At 43.6% G+C, this 19,696-nt stretch overlaps 1 protein-coding gene across 1 annotated transcript in view; it reads right to left on the reverse strand.

Moving 5' to 3' along the window:
- NOTCH1 (notch receptor 1) overlaps nt 1-19,696 on the reverse strand; it is a 101,120-nt gene that overhangs the window by 14,584 nt on the left and 66,840 nt on the right. The window contains exons 11-26 of the mRNA XM_078641922.1: nt 17,641-17,874; nt 17,272-17,382; nt 15,410-15,602; nt 14,113-14,258; nt 13,046-13,159; nt 10,742-10,861; nt 9,352-9,504; nt 8,083-8,311; nt 6,497-6,698; nt 6,086-6,239; nt 4,846-5,030; nt 4,160-4,292; nt 3,196-3,453; nt 2,997-3,109; nt 1,514-2,082; nt 288-716 (exon numbers count right to left, since the gene is read on the reverse strand). Coding sequence (XP_078498048.1) covers nt 288-716; nt 1,514-2,082; nt 2,997-3,109; nt 3,196-3,453; nt 4,160-4,292; nt 4,846-5,030; nt 6,086-6,239; nt 6,497-6,698; nt 8,083-8,311; nt 9,352-9,504; nt 10,742-10,861; nt 13,046-13,159; nt 14,113-14,258; nt 15,410-15,602; nt 17,272-17,382; nt 17,641-17,874 — 3,343 coding nt within the window. The remainder of the gene's footprint in view (nt 1-287; nt 717-1,513; nt 2,083-2,996; nt 3,110-3,195; nt 3,454-4,159; nt 4,293-4,845; nt 5,031-6,085; nt 6,240-6,496; nt 6,699-8,082; nt 8,312-9,351; nt 9,505-10,741; nt 10,862-13,045; nt 13,160-14,112; nt 14,259-15,409; nt 15,603-17,271; nt 17,383-17,640; nt 17,875-19,696) is intronic.

Here is a 19,696-nt window from a genome sequence, read left to right on the forward strand (position 1 = left end):
GAAATCTAGATCACCAGTACCAACCAACAACCTCAAAATCTTACTCACTGGATGTCAATGCAAGTCAATCTCAGTAACTCAACTGGTTCTTGTGTTGTGGAAATGATATTTTTTCAATCAAGGAAGTATCCCTTCGGCCTAAGCCATCAAACCTCATTTCTATAGGCTCAGAAGGTGCGAGAAATCTGAAACATCCATTTAAGTCAAATCAAAACTAAACCCAGGTTTAGTTTTACTGTTGATGCCATATTCTAAAATGATATTTTCTGATCAAATGGTTTACTCACCCTTTGATTTCCATTTGATCCAACTCTCTGCGGTGCCTCCCATTGGATGACGTATAGAGGGACATTTTTACTTTATTGAAGACATCCGTGGAGACGTCTGACCAGGTTTCAGTCGACCTCTTGATGTGGTGTTTAGTCAGCTCTTCATCACTTCCGTAATATGGGATTATCATGTACTCGCCTTTGCTGTCCTTCTTGAACACTACGTTCGTGTGAAGGACTCGACTCAGCTCTCGCAGGAAGTTAAAGGAGTTATTCTGCAATTGTTCGGGAGGTGTGAGGACCACGATAACCAGGGTGCCATCAGCAAGCTTCTCGGGCATGTTGTTGGAGCAGTCCAAACCATCCCATTCACATTCTGCATTATTACATCCCTGGTCACAGTGGCCATCTTGAAAATGATCCCTACAGTATTGATCATACAAAGGGCTGGAAAAAAAAGAGGCATTTAGGTTTTTAATCATCTTTCTTTGCCCATACATTATAAAAACATACCAATGAAAAACTGATCTGCCTATAATATTACATCACAATGAGGTAACAAATACTAAAATCTGATTGAACGAAAAGCAGACTGAATTTTTTAATTTTCCATTAGTGTCAGCGTTTTTCAAATGTATTGTGAGAGAACCAACTGGAAATAACTACTTTCCCTCACTGAGTCTGAAGAGGTCTATGTTTATTGGAATCTACCCTTGGAGAGGCCAGAATTGAAGTACCACTACAAAAGCTCAAATAGATGCTAACCAACAGAGCTTTTGATTAAATCCATTGAACTTGAAATAAGTGCATGGACCTAGAAGAGGTTCTGTTCAGAGGTGCAGGGCAGAATGCTTAAGGCAAGTGTCATTGTTTTTACGCTGTTAATGGCAAATCAGAGCTGAAAATCTGTTCATCGGAAAATATCCTTGGATCAATACTAGTTAAATATTAGTGTTCATAGGCCAAATTCTGACATAGAAAATGACAAATTTACAGAACAGTGGTTGTATAATAAACTCTATAGCTAGTTTTTACGACTAAAAATACAAATTACCAAGAAATGTACAATTCGCTGCACGAGGTTTTTCGAGAAAGTTATCAGAACAAACTATTTCTGAACATGCACAAAGGCAAAACTAGAAAAACAGATGCATATATTGGTTGATGAAGTGACCAGCCAATAAACGGAATGCACAAGAAGGTGTTCTCTGAGTAGCCCAGAATAAAGCCAAAATCTCACTTACTTGCACTGAACTTCCTCTTTCTGACAGTCAAAACCATCGTAGAGGCATCCAGCGTTGTTGCACTGCGAGTCGCACTTGCCATCGTTGAAATACTTCCAGCACTGTAGGGACTGAGTGCAGTTCTTCCAGGGGTCATTGAAATTTAAGGAACAGTCGCCACCGTCCCAGCCGCATGCATGGTTGTTGCACTGGGTGTTGCAGATCTTGTTCCCGGCAGAGGATGCGCACACTGGGATATCACACGGCTCTTCGATTTCGGGCGGAATGATGTCCTGCCCAACGCCCCCACTGAACTTAAAATCCAAAATATGGCAGTAGAGGCCATTGAATTTCACGGGGCACATACACTGATAGAACGGGGCTTCAGGAACAAATTTGCACGTGCCCCCGTTGTAACAAGGGCTTGAGTTGCAGGGGCTGCTGACGGGGTACTGGCACTGGGGACCGGTGTAGGCAGCGGTGCACATGCACTGCGAGGTTTGGTGGGTGCGGACGCAGGTTCCGCCATGCAGGCAGGGGAGATTGCCACAGGACCGTGAATCGTATTGGCAGATAGCTCCATCAAAGCCCTGCAAATACAATGAAAAGTATTATTTTTCACATCTTCCCCCAAACATTTGATGGGTTTCTACAAACATTCAAGTGATTTTGTTAGCAACAACTAGATAGTGTTGTTTTTTGTCAGCTTTTTTCTCTCAGCACCCGGATACGGGAAACATCCTTTACAACAATACTTTTACCACGCAGTGCTGTTACAACGCAAGTATTACAACGAAAACCTTTACAACGCATTACACTGGGGGGCGCTCTAGGATAGGGAATAGTTTTAATTTACTATCCAACACCTTCCCTAGTGTCCACGATGACTGGAGTTGGAATAGTAAATTAAACTATTCACTATCCAGCACCCCAAAGCGCTATGCGTTGTAAAGGTTTGCATTGTAATACTTGCGTTGTAACAGCATGCGTGGTAAAAGCATGCGTTGTAACATCATACATTCCCTTGGATACCTTCGCGGGTGACAAGAAGTGCTTTACAAATCCACCTTATATTGCATTACATTACAAGAGCTGTAACACCCCCCCCCCACGCCCCACCCCCCACGCCCTTCCAAAGTTCCACAGGTCAGAACTTTACTATTAATATTCTAACCCATGTCGACAGAACTGGGATTATAAAAGGAGATAGTCGCCCAGGTGGCAATTTGCAAACACTTTGATGTAGCACTGAACAGCTATGCAGTATATTTGGTATACATGGAACTAGTGGTCACATCCTGTCCCCTCTGAACCGGAAGACAATCTATTCTGGACATGCTTCATCCTCTCTTGGCCTCATCCTACAGATGAAACTTCAGGGCACAACACATTTCGCTCAGGAAGTACATTTTTAAGTGCATAAACCTCGCAACCCCCCAAAGACCTCAAACTTCTACAGTGGCATTTCTGTAATATTACTAGACACTGAAACATAGTTACTTACAGGTGGGCATTTACAGATGAATCCGCGATCTGTGTTACTCGCAACAGAACATGTTCCACCATTTTTACATGGCTTGCCCTTGCATCCATCAACCACTGTGTTGCAGCGTCGTCCTGGATAAAAATGAGATGATTATTAAAGGGAACTGGCCAGAAAGGTGTACGGTGCTTGGCGTAACGCAGAAATAAGCTCTGCTTACCTGAATATCCATGTCGACACTCGCATCTGTAATCATTAACCAGCTGAATGCAGTTCTGAGTTCCTCGGGGGTCGCATGGGTTGGACAGGCATTCGTTGACATCTCCTTCACAGCGCTCGCCAACGAAGCCAGGTGGGCAATTGCAATTATAACCCCCAACCCGGTCAACGCACTTGCCATTGTTGAAGCACTTCGGCTCATGGTTGACGGGATCGAAGAAAGGATTGCAGTCGTCAACATTGATTTCACAGTGCACCCCTAATGTTAAGAAGGGACAGACAGATAAAAGTGTCAACGCATTGTATGTTCTATTCTTTCAAAGTGACATACATTTTAGTGATGGAGACCACAGTGTGGTATGTGAAATCCAGTGAATGATGTCACAATACACCTCAAAACACCTGGTGTTGTCATCAAACACAGCTGCATTCCACGATGACCATGACTGGTGATTGTTTGAGATGCAAGGTTGGGTAAAGTGAACTTTTGTTATGATTTATACAGCCATGTCCCTTTAATAGTAGAGTACAGAACTACACTGGGGCACATTCCAAAATATGGCTATTGATGGCAGACAAGGATCCTCAAAGCTTATCTAGGCTTGCTACAATTCAACATCTTCCTGGTCCTCTTTCACCCACTGCTTTGTTCAGCTTCGCGCAGCCGGCAGTAGAAAAACAAGAGGAGCCCATACGAAGGGAGCAGAAGTAGCACTGGAATGGTTATTTTTCACCAAACCCTAATACTCACAGTTAGACTAGGTATGGCAATGCACCAAAGTGCGTGCTGTGTAAGGCTGTGTTAGGCTTATGCTGTTGTAAGGGCACGTGACCTAGTCGCCAGGGTTTTCAACACGTATCCTTTCCCCGCTGGTGATACTAAGTAAACATGGCGACCAGCAATGGCACTTGCAGTCATGCCCCAGGTCTGCATGCATAATACTGCCTTGGATATTCATAATCACCTTGTGTTCCTCTGGGACAAGAGCATTTGTAGGTATTGACGAGGTCGATGCAGGTTCCTCCATTCTGGCAGGGGTGAGACTGGCATTCATTGATCTCCTGTGAGCAGTTAATCCCGTGATAGCCAGGTACACACTGTAAGAAGACAACGCAAAGAAGCATGTTATGGTTAAGCTTTCTTTATATTGGATGCATGACCAGTGTGCAAAATGAAAAGTCATAATGCATTGCAGCTACAAATTCAATTTTATTTGATACACCACAATCATGGTAAACGCCTTCCACTTTCTTGCAGAAGGAGACATTGTGTTATAACCTCTCAATGGTTCGAAAGCTTTTGGATTTAAATTAAAAGGCTTGCATTTTTAAGTTTAACATTTCTGTGATCTGATGTGACATGGTTTAGACTTGGACATTTAAAATATGATCAATAACAAGGATAACTATTAAGGTGGATAGTGGGATATTTAATGATATGCATTGCTCTTGTTTAGGAGTTGCCTGAGTATTTCAAATATTCAGATATCTTCTAAGCTATTCATGGTATTTCTATAGCATGAACATTATAACCACTTTGGTACCTGGACTACTATTTCACTACCATCACATCTGCATGTGGAAGGATCACAGTAGTGCCTTTCTCTACCTACTAATTTCATCAGCTTGTGAAAGTAGGGTAATGTCTTACCTCACAAGAATAACCTCCGAGATAGTCTGTGCAGGTGGCGCCATTCTGGCAAGGGTTGGGTGAGCATTCGTCGACTTGCTCCTCGCAGTAGCTCCCGGTGTACCCGGCCTGGCACCGGCAGTGGTGAGTGTTGCCCGTGTCTTCGCAAAGGCCAGAGTTCCTGCACAGATTGGCCACGTCGACTCCTAGAATTGGAAAAGAATGGTCAACGGCTGAGAAACACAGAGGATCACTAAAGGATTAGCAGCCCTTACATCCAATCATGTACAAACAAAGTTTCTGGATGGAAGGGATATTATAATATCCACAAAGTAGAATCGAGAACAATTATTTAAGTCATTGGTGATTCCATCAATGTCTAGCACTCTTTTCAAAATTCTAAATGCAAAAAAAAAGTAACTGCAAGTGTTTCCTTGGCTACGGGAGTAGTTTGGTTGAATTAGAAGCTCGCTAGTATGACACTCTATGGCACGCATGTGATCACACACACAATATTCAGCAGAGTCTCCACCAAGAGGGTTGGTGGTATTTATTTATTTATTTATTTATTCAAAGTTTTATATAGCGCGAACAAGATCCTTACAGATATCAGAGCGCTTCACGTAGACAGGGTAGGGGCAGTAGGAATGAACAGAGATAATGGGAGCAGTGTAATAGTCATTAACATGGTAATAATAATAACATACATAAAATATATCAATATACAATCAGGTAAACAAGTAATATAAGACAGCACAAGTCATTGATCCCACTACAGGGGTGTTCAGGTACACCTTGGGTGTGTGGATGGCTTATACCAGTGTTATAGTATAGAGAGAACACTGAGTGAGGGCAACGGGAGAGTGGATCAGTAAACCAGCGTGTATCCTATATTGGTCGGTAGACGAGAGTAGCGTAGTAGTGTCCCCATCAAGTAGAAGTATAGTGCCAAAGGACAATGTGAACAGTGGTACAAAGCAATGCAGAGTCTCTGATCCAGCACCTATGAGGTTCAGGAGATCTTGGCCAGAAGGATGGTTTTCACCTCTTTCTTGAAGAGTGCAGTGGAGGAGATAAGCCTGGTTTCAGGGGGGAGCGCATTCCAGATCCTGGGTGCCATTCCTGAAAAGGAGGCTTGTATGTTTTCTCTTTCCGGAATCTACGAGGTTTCAGGAGTAGATTTTTTGTACTTCTATTGGATTATGATTCAAGCAAAGTCTGCAAGCCTCAGCCCAAGCTTTTAGAGTCGCACTCTATTTACCTTGCTGTTTAGCAGCTACCTCGCAAGACACGCTGGGCACGTCGCAGTAGAGCCCAGTCCAGCCGCTGTTGCACTCGCAGCGGTACAGGTTGTTGGTTTGCCAGCACTTGCCTCCATGCTTGCATGGGGAGGAATCACACCAGCGCACAAGATTCTGGAGGGAGAACAATCAAATTGCACATTTGTGTTAGTGTGTGGGTGCTATGAAGAGCACAACCCCACCATTTTAGATATAAAATAAAAACAGCAGTAACACATGGAAATGCTACAGGAAGTAGGTACTTCTTCCATAGCCACAGGAGATATAGGAACAACAATTCATTTATTGGCTTCTCCATTGAGTGGACCAATGGGTGAAAGGGAAGAGTGCGTGTCCTTTAGTAAGTTACAGTCCATTACATGCATGCCTACCTGGCAGTTCAGGCCGGTGTAACCCTGGGGACAGGTGCATTTGTAGGTCCCATAGCTGTCCTGACAAGTCCCACCATTCAGACACGGCTTGGAGTCACACTCGTTGACGTCATGCTCGCAGTAACTTCCTATGAAGCCAGCTGGGCACCGGCAGGTAAACGTGTTAATGCCATCTATGCAAGTGCCACCATTGAAGCAAGAGCTGAAACCAGAGAAATGCAGGCCTTTTAGTGCTGGTAGCCATGGCATCTTCAAAGCATTATTACAGAATGGTGTCCAAGTCCAACAGCCCCCCCGCCCCACCTTGATGTCCAATTGGTTTCACAAGCTATGAAATGCAGTGGCTTCCTTACTGAAACCTACATTAGAGGGCATGAAGGAACTGCCAATGTGGAACTTTACTGAGGATGTGTTTGAAGGCTGATCAGTTATGACGGCCAAGGCTGGTGGCTGAACAATAACCTAGTCTTAACATGCTATAGTCTACTACTATCCTAAAAGGATTTATAGTTCTACATTTTGGACAATAGCAACATTACACTCTTTTAGTCTTTCTTCCTAAATTAGAACCCTCCATACCTTGCATTCATTTTCTCACTATTCCCAAATTATCTTGTTTGACACAACTTTCCAACTCTGCCTTGGTGACAAAACTGACCAGAACATTATTTTTGAAGAAGTATTTCTAACTTAGGTTTCACATTAAATGAATACATATTTATAGGTGTTGATTATATAAAGTAGTTTATACTAAGGAACAGAATATAATAAACAGGTTTCCCAGTACACTGTAAAGTGGAATTACTACTCCCATATTGTTTCTTAATAAAGTTATTTTCAAATGACCCAAAATTATATTTTTGTTACCACTAAGATACCTTGACCATTAATATTTTATTTTCCACCATTTCCCCTATGCTCTTCTGGGAGAAGATCTAATTCTACTATCCTAACCCTTGCATTCTGAATTTTTGGGGTGTATGACCTGCGCATGTTTCACTGCCTTTTCCATTTTAAGTTTCATAGGCAAGTTTCTATGAAAACTTTGACAATTAAACCCATGACTTTTCCACTTTCCAACATTCTCTGCCAGTGGTTATCTAATAAGTTCATATTCCCATCCAAGGAAACGTTGTGGCATGTGTAAAGAGATAGAAAGGAATGGGCGTACTATTTTTGACAAGCTGTAGAGGGAATCGTTACAGAACCGCACATGCACATCTGTAAATGTAAACTCTCTAAACTCTCTCCTAACCCACATGATTACCCAAGAATTGTAGTGCTTGCCATGCTTATCCCACAAACATCTGGACACGTTCAAAGTTATCCACTGTTCAGAGGTCTATTTCCCCTCAGCACTCACAATAGTAAATGCACACTCTGCGAATGAATCTCAGATTGTGGTTTGTGTTGTGGTTTGTTGTACGTTAACACAAGTCTTGTAAAACTGCAAGGCGAGGCGCTTGCAGGCTCCATATGTGCCGCCTACATATTCCAAACCTGAACTGGTTTGGTTGGCAGGAAAGTGGCCCACCCTATGTGCTTGAGGTGTATGGCTTTGAAAGAAAAGATGTGTAACTTTGTACCTCTCAGTGCAGTCAGGGGTGTTGTTTTCACAATGAATCCCGCTGAACCCTGATGGGCAGGTGCATGTGTAGCTATTCACGCAGTCGGTGCAGTTGGCCCCGTTTTTGCAGGGGTTGCTAGCGCACTCGTTGATATCCTCCTCACACTTGGGCCCGCGGAACCCGGCGAGGCAGTTGCAAAAGAACGCGTTGACGCCATCAGAGCACGAACCTCCACTGTGACAAGGATCTGAAACAGGTCAACAAACAAAATGAAGTCAACATTTCAATTCAATGCAGACACCACACCGATTCCCTACAATCTAGCTCATTAGGACAGACAACCAGAGGGAGGGCCTCAGAATGCATTAGGGTTTACAGCATGCAAAAAGCATAAAACCACTGAATGAAGGGCGTCAACAGTACACCATGCTCTCAGAAACCAAACGAGAAGGGCCAGATCTTAATGTGTTCCCCAGTATTTAATCTGTAAAAAATATTAAGTGCCTAGTCCCAAACTTTTCGTCAGAAGCCCCTCACCCGGATGTTGGTATTGCTCAATACCAAGGCAGCAAAGCCGTGACCCTAACCTCATGCCTCTTTTTCAACCCTTAATGTTTCCAATTGTGATTGTTTTTTGCTTCTTTTTCTTCCTCCTTCTTTTGTGTTTTTCTCCCTCTTGCTCTGGGTCTAAGTCCTATAAAGGAAAGTAAGTGCCAGTCCCCACAAATAAGTTCAGGTGGGCTCCACTTACAACCACCTGCTCAAATTGAGCAAGCCCTTATTTTTGATCTCATGGTGCAGAGATGGAAGCAAAATCTGGAGCTCTGTACCCAGTTCACCAAAATGCCTGCTACCACTGTTAGGTTTGTGACATTGAGATGGCCGTGTAGGCTTGTTTTCTGTAGCTCTGAGTGGGGCATGCCATATTTTAATGTGGATACAGGAAATCTAGGATCGCAAGTCTAGCAGACATCTGGGCAAAGCACAAACAATGACATTGAGTCTCACACCAACTAGAAGCCACTGCAAAACAACAAACCCTGTAACATACTAAAGCCTGGTGACAAGTTAAAAGGCTCCCCTGGCAAAGACATATTCTGTTTGAAAATTCATCAACTCAAACACTTGTGTCACAGGCCAATGCCAGTCTAAACATTGATTTATGGCACCCTTTAAAAGAGATCCAGGAACCACAATTTGTGGTCCAAATTACTCCAGCATCATTTTGCATCAATCCCTCTTTGCACAATTGTAAATTAACCACTATTACTTTAAGTGACCACTCACTAGGCAGACAGTCATCTATGTCCGTCTCGCAATGGCGGCCAGAGTAGCCAGCTTTGCAGTTGCACCGGTAGCTCCCATCTGTGTTCTGACACGCCGCGCCATTCCTGCAGGGACTTTTGACACATTCATTGATATCAATCTCACATGTTTGGCCTAAGGAAAATGAGAAAAGGGCAGGGTGAGTTAGCATTCAGGCTGCTAAAAAACACCAATGTTCAGGACAGGCTTGTATTCAACAAGGGAAGGACCAGACATTAGTGCAGCAGACAACTGGTACCGAATGTCTATTCAGGATTAAAGAGCGACTGCATTTCCAAAGGAATGCTTTAAGCTATCCGATTACTTGACACAGGAATCTCTTTCATCTGAGTCCCTTGCAGATTATGCAGTGGCCGAAACAAGGGTCCACTGTTCAGCAGCAACATTCACCTACATCTTCAAGAAAATCATATGCAGGATTTGCTGAGCACTCGGCGTTAACGCTTTCAGTCGCGTCATTTTCATGCACGCAAGAAAAACTCATGCAGATTGCAGAATTCTCCATAAATCCCACAGAAGAAACAGTGTAAACAAATGACATCGTCTGTAAAAAAACATTAGACTGAGGAAGGTTTTCTTCAACGCGGAACTACTTCTAGAGCTCATGTCTGTTCCCCAATTAAAAACACTAGAATATGCAATAATCCAAATATGTAATCCTGAAGCATTTAAGGTAATATTTATTTAGCATACAAAACAATGTGACATTACTTTGAGGAAGGGCTACTTTCAAGAACAAGCGTTGGCAAAGCCAATAGATATAGCAAAAGTTTTTTAAAAGGAGGCTGCAATGAAAGGAAAAAAAGATAGCTTTCTGTATACAATGCATCTATGATATAAAGGATATAGTGTGTGATGATTCAGTGTACTTCAACAATAGGATGTGGACTGATATAACCAGCCGCCAACATGCGGTAAGAAAGTAATATTCCACTAGGTAGAGCCAAGGCCTACCCTATGTATATTTTAAAGCGTCGTTAACAATAGGTTTAACAGACCAAGAAAAAGGCCTTTCCACTTAGGTGCACCACCCTCTCTTCTAGACCCGAGACTGTAAAACATACCAGAGTTCTAACAAGACAGCCATATACCCCAGCCTTTTTAGAAAAGCAGGTAAAGGTTTGGAGAAGAAGAACAATCTTGTAGGATGTGAAACAAAATTTCGTCAAGAGCAAAAACGTACTGCAGTTAAGAGACACAGTCGTTTTACAGCAAAAATCTTAAGTAACCCATACACATACAGCAGCATATATGATCTACATACATGATCTGCACAAAAAGACGAACATGCACTCACTCGTTAATGCACTTTTGGGAAACAGCCCCATTCAGTAAATAACTCTCACAATACCTTGCCAGCCAGCAGGACAGGAGCAGGAGAAGCTCTCGTAATCATCAGATTCCCGGCATTCGCCTCCGTTCTTACATGGGTTATCAGAGCATGGAGCCAAGACCTCCCCGCATGTGGGACCTGCAATGAAAAGTCAACCTGTATAATCGTATAATGGGAGCGGCCACACAGTGGAAAGCCAAGCTAAAGTTCAAATGGCGACAAGACGGGTTTTCCATATTTCTGATCTGCAAGGGGTCTGTCCAAAAATCCTAGTTGTGTTTCAATGTTGGGCTCCTCTGAAGGACCCTCAAGACATTAATTAAACTTACCACCAATGCTTTAGTTTGTGACGATGAGCGGTACATTGATTTACCGACCATATAAGTAAACAGACAACACCCCCTTGTAAATGTGGCCTAAAAGCAGGTAATGTAAAGGATCATAAATGTTAAAATAATACTGTTCATATATGCCAACAGACAGTAAAAGCACAGTTGGACTTGCCTTATTTTACCTTGACGAACATGGAACCAACATCTGTGTTAGGCTATGTTACGGAACATGCAAAAGAACCGACTATAGCTCTTGTGTTTACAAATATGTGAAAGGGATAAAAGAAATGAGGAAATGTATGCTACTTGTCAGCTGTTATCTTCTAAGGAGGCCTTCTGTGATTTTTCCAGTGACTTTTTTTTTTTACTCTACTGGTTTCTACGGTAACCAGCAGAGACAGGAAACTCGACACAGCTTCCTGCAATTGTGCATATGTTGCCATTCTGCGAGAGGAGGCAGGAAGTGAGCCTCACAACCGGGTCAGCCGCTATTCCCAGCCCGCCACAATCTCCAGGCTGTTATTCCAATGATTTGATGTGTATTTTTCCAAAATGTAGGGCCAGTTTGCTTCTCCTCCCTAACATAAAACTTTAACACCCTATTGCTGTGTTTTCTTGAATAACAGTTTGCATCATTTGCAGGGGGAAAAGAGTCTCTCTGCGCTATGGAAAATGTTATTCCATTGCTGAAATATGCACAACGCGTTCTGATACTTCCTAATCGGTCGCGGGGGTTCTGCTTTTTTAACGTTTGCAATCCCGCCTATTTAGCATGAAATGCAAAGGACGCCAACTTGATCTGCCTCACATAGCTGCCCAGTCGCCCCATGCCATGTGTTTCATTTTTAGCCAGTCCAGGCTTTACCAACTGTACCTTCCATGATGTAATTTGTAGGTCCATTCTGCTTATGGGAAACGTCGCAGAATGAAAAGTGTTGCGGGAGAAAAAAGGTTTGGAGAGCTTAAGATTTTAGACATGGTATGAGGCCACTTGTCAGCTCAGAATAAGGTGCTTGACGCAAAAAGGTGTAAAAAAAAAAAAGAAGTCTGCCCTCTGACTTGAAAGCTCTTTTTTGTTCGATAGGATTCATGGCCTCAGTCGAACACACCTGAACCTGTGCGAGATTCAGCAAAAGGGTTCCTAACTAGATAAAGAAGGATATTGTGTGATTATAGAGATGAGAATTATATGTAGAGAAACAATATGATTGAATCAATGACCAAGCAGCATCGAGTACTATAGGAAAGCAAAAACAATCAAATCAAATAAAAAAACATGACTTGAAGTCACCAGCAAAGCCAGTCCTGGGCTTTCCTTTAATACATGATGGTAAAGTGGCAGCTGAGACCAATTGATGTGAACACAATCTGCAACATCTGGCATGGAGTTGGTTGTAAAAACGAAAGGTCAGTCCTGCGCATAGTGTCCCTTAAGGACATGGAGTAATCTGGCAATAGTAGTTATGAGCTACAAAATAACTGCAATATTACAAGAAAATGTAACTAATTCACTTCTCATGCATGTTGACCGGCCTAGGTTCATGACTTTCCTGAGAAAAGCTCAATGGGGGCAGGTGAGAAAAATGCCCGTCTACATTGCAGGTACGAGTACATTACTGCTTTTGTAAGTCGGGAGCTTTGGTGTACAAACTAGCATTTCTTCTCTAAAGTTGGGTGGAGATGTTAGACCCAACACACGGTCTGCTACACCAGTTCCTCCCCCATGTGACTCATTAGAGCTAATGAAATCCAAAGAGGTGTAAGCATGCCCCCTGGTTCCAAATTCATGGAAGGACCTCTTTAACCATGCTATATGGGAATAGCAGGGCCAGGCCACCCTTATGCTGCAAACCCTACATCTGCATTCAGAGACCAGCTGCAAGTGTGTGTTCCTGGGTGTATTTGTGAATATCACTTAGGCCTGGTAAGTAACCTCATGTCCTCAGAATATTAGCACCAACACTGCCCTCAGTTGACGCTCCATCCTTACCAGTATACGGCAGCAGGCAGTTACAGTTGTACCCTGCCACGTCATCAATGCAGGTTCCCTGATTCAGGCACGGGTTAGAAGCACACTCATTAATGTTAGTTTGACAATTGGGTCCTGTAATGAAAAGGCACAAAGTAAACCACTAGTCAAAAAGCAATTGGGAGGATTATCTGTTTATCAGTGGTGTTAAGGTAGATGCAGACATTTCAAGAAAAACATGTAAAAATGGTACCACATGATAACTTTATGTTCATGCTTGGAGTAAGCTCAATTCTTCACAAACGTTCTAGCAGTCTGTTCCCTGCTTGCTCAAAGTCTCTATACCTATTCATTGTGTCCTTTATATGTTTGGTAGAAAATATGGTAACAGAAATTGCTCTATCTTTTGATGCCATATATATATATTTATTTTAAAGCCTCAAAATGCAGTGTTGTTGCAGTCTTTACGTCATTGAAACAACACTAAATTTTATGGCTTTTGGTCTTTTGATGGGCTTGAAACTCTTTGAAACCCTTGGTGGGCTTAAAACTCTTCATTAATCTTTCTTTTGGATGTTGGGAGAATGCAACTGTATTGCTTCCAACAATACTGTGAGTACAAATTTTTGTATGGGGTATTTGTTTTGCGCAAAACAAGCCGAACGTTTGCAGAGCGCAGTACAGGGTCAAAGGAAAAGATACAGTCAACGAGTAACTGGAAGGAAAGCTGGTCTCTGAGAGCTGGGGTGGAATGCTACTGTGTTGTGATATTGTTTGTTAATGGGGGGGTCTCTTCAGCTCTTTCCTAAACATTCCTGATCGTGGTAATAGTTGTGAGGCTATAGAAAGTATGCAGTTCTAAATATCACGTGATGCCTATTCGGTTACTACCCACTGCGGTCCTTCTATGGAATCAACCCCACAGCTGTACTCAACCACACAGCTTCAGCCACCATGGAAATGCTCAAAACCGAATGGGGGTTACGGTACAAGATGCTGTGGACCGACAAACTAAAGATCTATCGTTTCTGGCTCCGAACAGAGCCCCATACAGCTTCCACTCATCGCAAATAACAAGCTGCTCTTACCACTGAAGCCGTCCCGGCAGGCGCAGAGGTATCCGCTAGTCATGTCTTTGCAGGTTCCTCCATTCATGCAGGGATTGGAGTCACATTCGTTGTTGTTTATGTCACAGTTTGTACCACTCCAGCCCAGGTCACAGTCACAGCGATATCTGTAGTCCGAAAAGGCAAAGATGAAAAAAATACCCAATAGCAACCTATGCTAACTGCAGTTGATTGGATAAAGCATCAAAACTTCCTAGCGCCCAGGTGCTTTTCTTTGCCTTGTGCTCTGTTCCCCAATGTTCAAGGAAATGCAGTTATTACTTTGCTGCAATAATAGTGTACAAAGAAGCCCCCTTCCTGCAGAGTTCTCAGGGGCATGGTAAGGGCAAGATCAGAGGACTGCTGAAGAGAGGAAGAGCTGCTTCAGTGTTAGAGGAGGAGCTGGTACAGGAGCAGTTGTAAACAGGAGCGTAGCTGGAAAAGATAATGCAGCCATCACTTCCTGGTACAAGTATCCACTTCGAGGACAAAGGTCCACTGAATGAAGGACTTTAACAGTGTTTGTCTTCTCTCACAGTCAACGTGAGCAAGAGGACTAGCATAGTGCAACAATGTGAATCTTCATTAGTGGCTTCTTGGGCAAAAAGACTAAATAGCTCACAGTGGCTGCATTAAATAACCAATAGGATTATCTTCTGCATTTAAGGAACAGATAAAGAGATTATGATTAGCTTAATCTGAGTGAATGCACAGATTCTAGTGCATCTGGGACATTCTGCTACACCTAAAGAAAGTGATCATAGCAACCTGCTCCATCCGTCTGCCCTAGAGGGCAGCAAAAGGAACCCGGATGTGAGGAAATACCACTAACATCATCAGCAAGCCACTTCTCTTTCGCGCCACTGGTGTAGAACAGGACGCGGCCATCTTGGAGCAGATATAAAATGACCATCATGCCACCATTCCAGATGATGTCAGGACAAGTAGAACCAATCCTGCCCTTCACACAAAATTCTTTGGGGTATTAACAGTGAAAGGAGCGGTGAGCGGTGGAAACAAAGAGCATGCAGAAAATTTGTATTGAACACTTTTCTTTAAAGATTATAGTGAATCTAAAATAACATGCATCTTCCTTCTGTAGTTGAAGTTTGAGACTCAAAATCAAGTTGGGACAGACTCACCAGGATTTCCTAAAAGCGAATGCGAGCTTACTCGCGCTCCCAAATGGTTAAGTCCCACCTCCTCTAGACAACCGTACTTCTTTCTATTCTTGCACAGTCAATGTATTCATTTATAAAGCTCAAAGTTCTAAACGTACCCGTTGATGCCATCATGACATCTTCCGTGAATGCAGGGGTTGCTGTTGCACTCGTTGACTTCTGAATGGCAGGTGGGATCCTGGTAGCCCTGCGGGCAAACACAGGTGAAGCCATTGATGCCGTCCTTGCACGTGCCGCCGTTGTGACAGGGGTTCGAGTTGCACTCGTCAATGTTGATGTTACACATGATCCCTAAAAATAGGAAAAAAGATTTAAGATAATCTTGGATCTTAAAACATCTCAGGAGGCTTCGCTGTTATCAGCTATGGGTCAATGTTCAAACTGATGCCCAATGTTTATCTGCTGAGAACCACACTTGGCTTTCTGTTCACACTCGACCACATTGTATTGTTATTGCATTTATATAGCGCTTACTACCCCATACGAGACGTCGAAGGGCTTTTTCGATGAGTAGTTCGCTACTCCGGAACCCATAAAGGATTAGTGGTGAATTAGTATAGAGAAAATATGTAAGTAATTTGAGTGGTGGAAACATGTATCTACTTCCTCATGTAAGCAGACAAGAGATGCTTGCACAACTGGCTTAAGGTCTTGGGCCATCGCTCAACAACTTATTGGCTATTAAAAATCATGCTCATCAAGAAATTGTACGCATTATCAAATAAATGCTGCAGGCATTTCTCCTTTACTGTGAGCCTCATCTATCGGATAAAATGCGACGGGAGTCTTTCTCTTGTAAAACAACACCTGTAGCATCATACAAATAAATACTAAAGGAAGCGGTCCTTGGCTATGAAGGAAAGAAAAGCCCCTTTGTGCCTGCTCTATACGCATCCTTTGGGTGAGCAGCTCCACGATTAAGGAACCCGTATCGCAGGTGAGCAAAAGCGCCGGAGGAGAGGGTCTTCATTTTTCAAAGGGGGCCTTTTGAGAGTTGCGGTGATCAAACAGAACCAGTCTGACAAGGCGAGCAATGTGATATCCACCAGCCTTCAACAGGCTGGAAGCCTGGTTTGTGAGCTTCTCTTTCCTTTTGTCGTCTTTTGGGTCTGGCGATAACAACCTTGTGCTCAGTGCACCGTCGCTGGCTCAAAGTCACTACCTGCGATCCCATTTCTAATTATAGTCTAGATTTAATTCACCAAAAGAAGCTCTATCCTGAGAATCACTCCTTTATTCAATGTTAGCGATATGAGTCAAAGGCGCAGAGTTCAAATAACACCAATAGTGTAGAATAGCTTGGATTATTTTGGCAGCCTCAAGACCAAAACCACTCTGATAACTCTGCCACTCTTTACTCATTTATATCAATTTTTCATAGCAAGCAAAGCCACCACCATACACATGCATTAAATATGTTAGCTTTCCACCTGCCCTCTCCTCGACTTTTGTTGGCCTTTACTTAAACGAGCTATGGATTAAGGTTCGCGAACACTCATGTATATACGAGTGCCGAAAAACAATATGTATGAGCCAGTTAAAAAAACATCTCTTTTCATGGGGAACAATACTGTACATCTCTTTCAAGCCCCTGACCCGAGGCACTGTTTTATGTTTCAAGCAGTTATTGTAATGCACTGGGCCTGAAATTTAAGCCTATGTACTGCAGACTAGGTTTTCTTTTGTTAGTTTATGTCGGTTCAAAACCTTGAATCAAGTATTGCAGCCGTGTGTAGACATGCAGGGGCGGCTAGTTGATGGCCCTTCATTCCTGTATGGCATAGAAAGGGCTGAAAGTGCTGACTAAGTTGGATTTATCGATTTCCATTTCAATATGCTTAGCTGAGCTGCCCTGATGTGTAATGGACAATGTCCTGGACATGTGATCTACCACAACCAATGGTGAACACTCAAATGTAAGTAGCCGCATCAGAATGAGCCCGCTCCATGGCAGTCTTACCTGTGTATCCAGGCTCGCACGTGCACTCGTAGCCGTTTATCCTGTCGATGCATTTGCCGTAGTCGCAAGGGCTGCTGGCACAGTCATCCATGTTGATTTCACAATTGACCCCTTTGGAGAGGAATGTTAACAGCAGCTGTCAGAGACCAGTGCGCACTCCGCAGACACAAATAATAACAATCAATAGCATGACAATTACCACCACATACAACAAAAGAAAGACCATCATGATATTTCTTCAATGCTAATGACCATTGTCAGGATGTGCAAAAATAATGCTGTCTGGTGTCGGCATTCGAAGCGCCTTCATAGGATGACCTTAAAACAGAGCTCAAAACATGAGAACATTAAGATGAAGAAGGCAGGTACCTGTGGTTCCTTTGTGGCACTTGCAGGCATAGCTGTTTTTGCGGTCCTGGCACTCTCCTCCGTTCTGGCAGGGCATGCTCTGGCACTCGTTGACGTCGATTTCACATCGTTGGCCAGTGTAGCCGGGCTCGCAGTGGCAGGTGAAATCTGAGATGCCGTCGGAGCAGGTCCCGTAGTGACAGGGATCAGGATCACATTCATCGATGTCCGTCTCACAGTGGAAGCCTGAATATCCTGACAATGCAAACATACACACAACATGGGTTTACTTGAGTATTCGCACAGGCTCCTGATAACCGGCTGCGGCAAAATGTCCGCTGAGGTCAGTCTGTGAGAATTTTGGGTAAGGCAAATTACCTGCGATAATAGCTTTAGCGCTTGCAAATATTCTAGATCCACATGATGCGCAAGATTCTCCACCTAATAGCTGGGTCCGGAAATAATATGTTAAATATAATCTGTTTGGAAATTGACCAAATGCGACGTCTGTATGGATCATACTGACGTCCACTGTACACCGACAGAGCCCCAAGGAGGGGTCCCCATCTTTAGAGCCTGTTTTACATCCGTCTTCTCATTAGGTTTGGAAATTATAACCCCAGAATGGGGGTGTGTGGGATCCACTCGATCACTGATGGTGGTTGGTGAGCATGTGCAGTAGATCAGTCCAACCTCTGAAGCCTCATCACTCTCCTAACACGTCACCTGAATAAGGCTGAGTCTGTCTGAAAGGATGTTTCAGAGCAGCCAGGTGGGCTCTTTTCATGAGGGACACCTTGTGTCAATTCACACCTTGTAGGCAAGAGCACTTTGCAGTCGGGGCTTGTAGATTAACTTTTAACTATATTTATATGAACCTATTTATGGGAATCTAATGTTCTAGCGGGCAAGGAGCAGTAGATTAACAAGCCGCTACTGTCTGCAGGCATCGCCCGTGACCAGGGCGACTACTGCACCCAAGTTCACTTCATGCTTTGAACATGCCAGCACTGTCTATAGGCTTTACCCGTGACTGAGGCAGCTATTGCACCTAAGTTCACTACATGCTTTGAACATGCTGGCACTGTCTGTAGGCATCAGCCATGACCAAGGCAGCTACTGCACCTAAGTTCAATGCATGCTTTGGAAGATGTCTGCTATTAACTCACAAGTTCGTTTCAGTAGCCCTGCATTTAGGATATGACCATGGTATGCAGTTTTGCTTGAAATCGTGATTGCCAGTAAGAATGTGCCCCCTGACTGCATCTGCCCTCGCCGCTGTGCCGGCCTCAAATCTCTCAATGATGGTCACCGAGGGAACACCAGGTGTAGACCACGATGGGCTGTGCATCTTGTCTACAGACCAGAATGAAGACATGATCATTCTACCAAAAGAGACTTAAGTGAAGCCTGGCTACTTCCTGAACATGTTTATTTCACGTGAGGAAACAATCATGCTAGCTGGAACGCGCAGATCTTGAAGAAGTTCCGTCGGAGAGACCAGCCCCTGTCCTAGCAGCAAGTGTTCACCAGAGAAACTGCAACACCAAAGGGTGTATTTTTGCTGCGACCACTGGGGCAGCAGAACCCTGGAAGGGTGAGCAACTAAAGGCAACGCCCTTCAAAGGACCACCTAAACCACTGCGCATGTCACATCCGCAGACAGAGGGAAAAGCATGGGGGCGGGGCATCAGGCAGAAACAAAATACCTTCAGCTTATTCTGCGTGGACTCCACATGCCTTCTGTGGAATTCTACAGAATTTGGAATAATAGACCTCATTATTTTGTATGTTAAAGGTAACATGAATAAATCTGTCGACTTTAAGACATCTCCATTTTCTCGTCCATGGACTCATCGTCAAAGACAACCCGGGGCATTAATGGCCTGTTTTACCCTGGGCCACTGCACCGAGTGAAGCTTTTAGACAACACCCCGGATAACGTTCCCTATGGGTCATCCAGCCCGCGCAGCATCTTTTCATCGCTGCCCGCCACCAGCGGGGCCATAATTGGAGGGCATTCAGCAGTAGAGTTCTGGCGGGAGTTCTCCACAAAAGAGACTTTGTTTGCAGCCAG

This window comes from Lissotriton helveticus, chromosome 5_1, assembly GCF_964261635.1.
Source record: "Lissotriton helveticus chromosome 5_1, aLisHel1.1, whole genome shotgun sequence".
Taxonomy (NCBI): domain Eukaryota; kingdom Metazoa; phylum Chordata; class Amphibia; order Caudata; family Salamandridae; genus Lissotriton; species Lissotriton helveticus.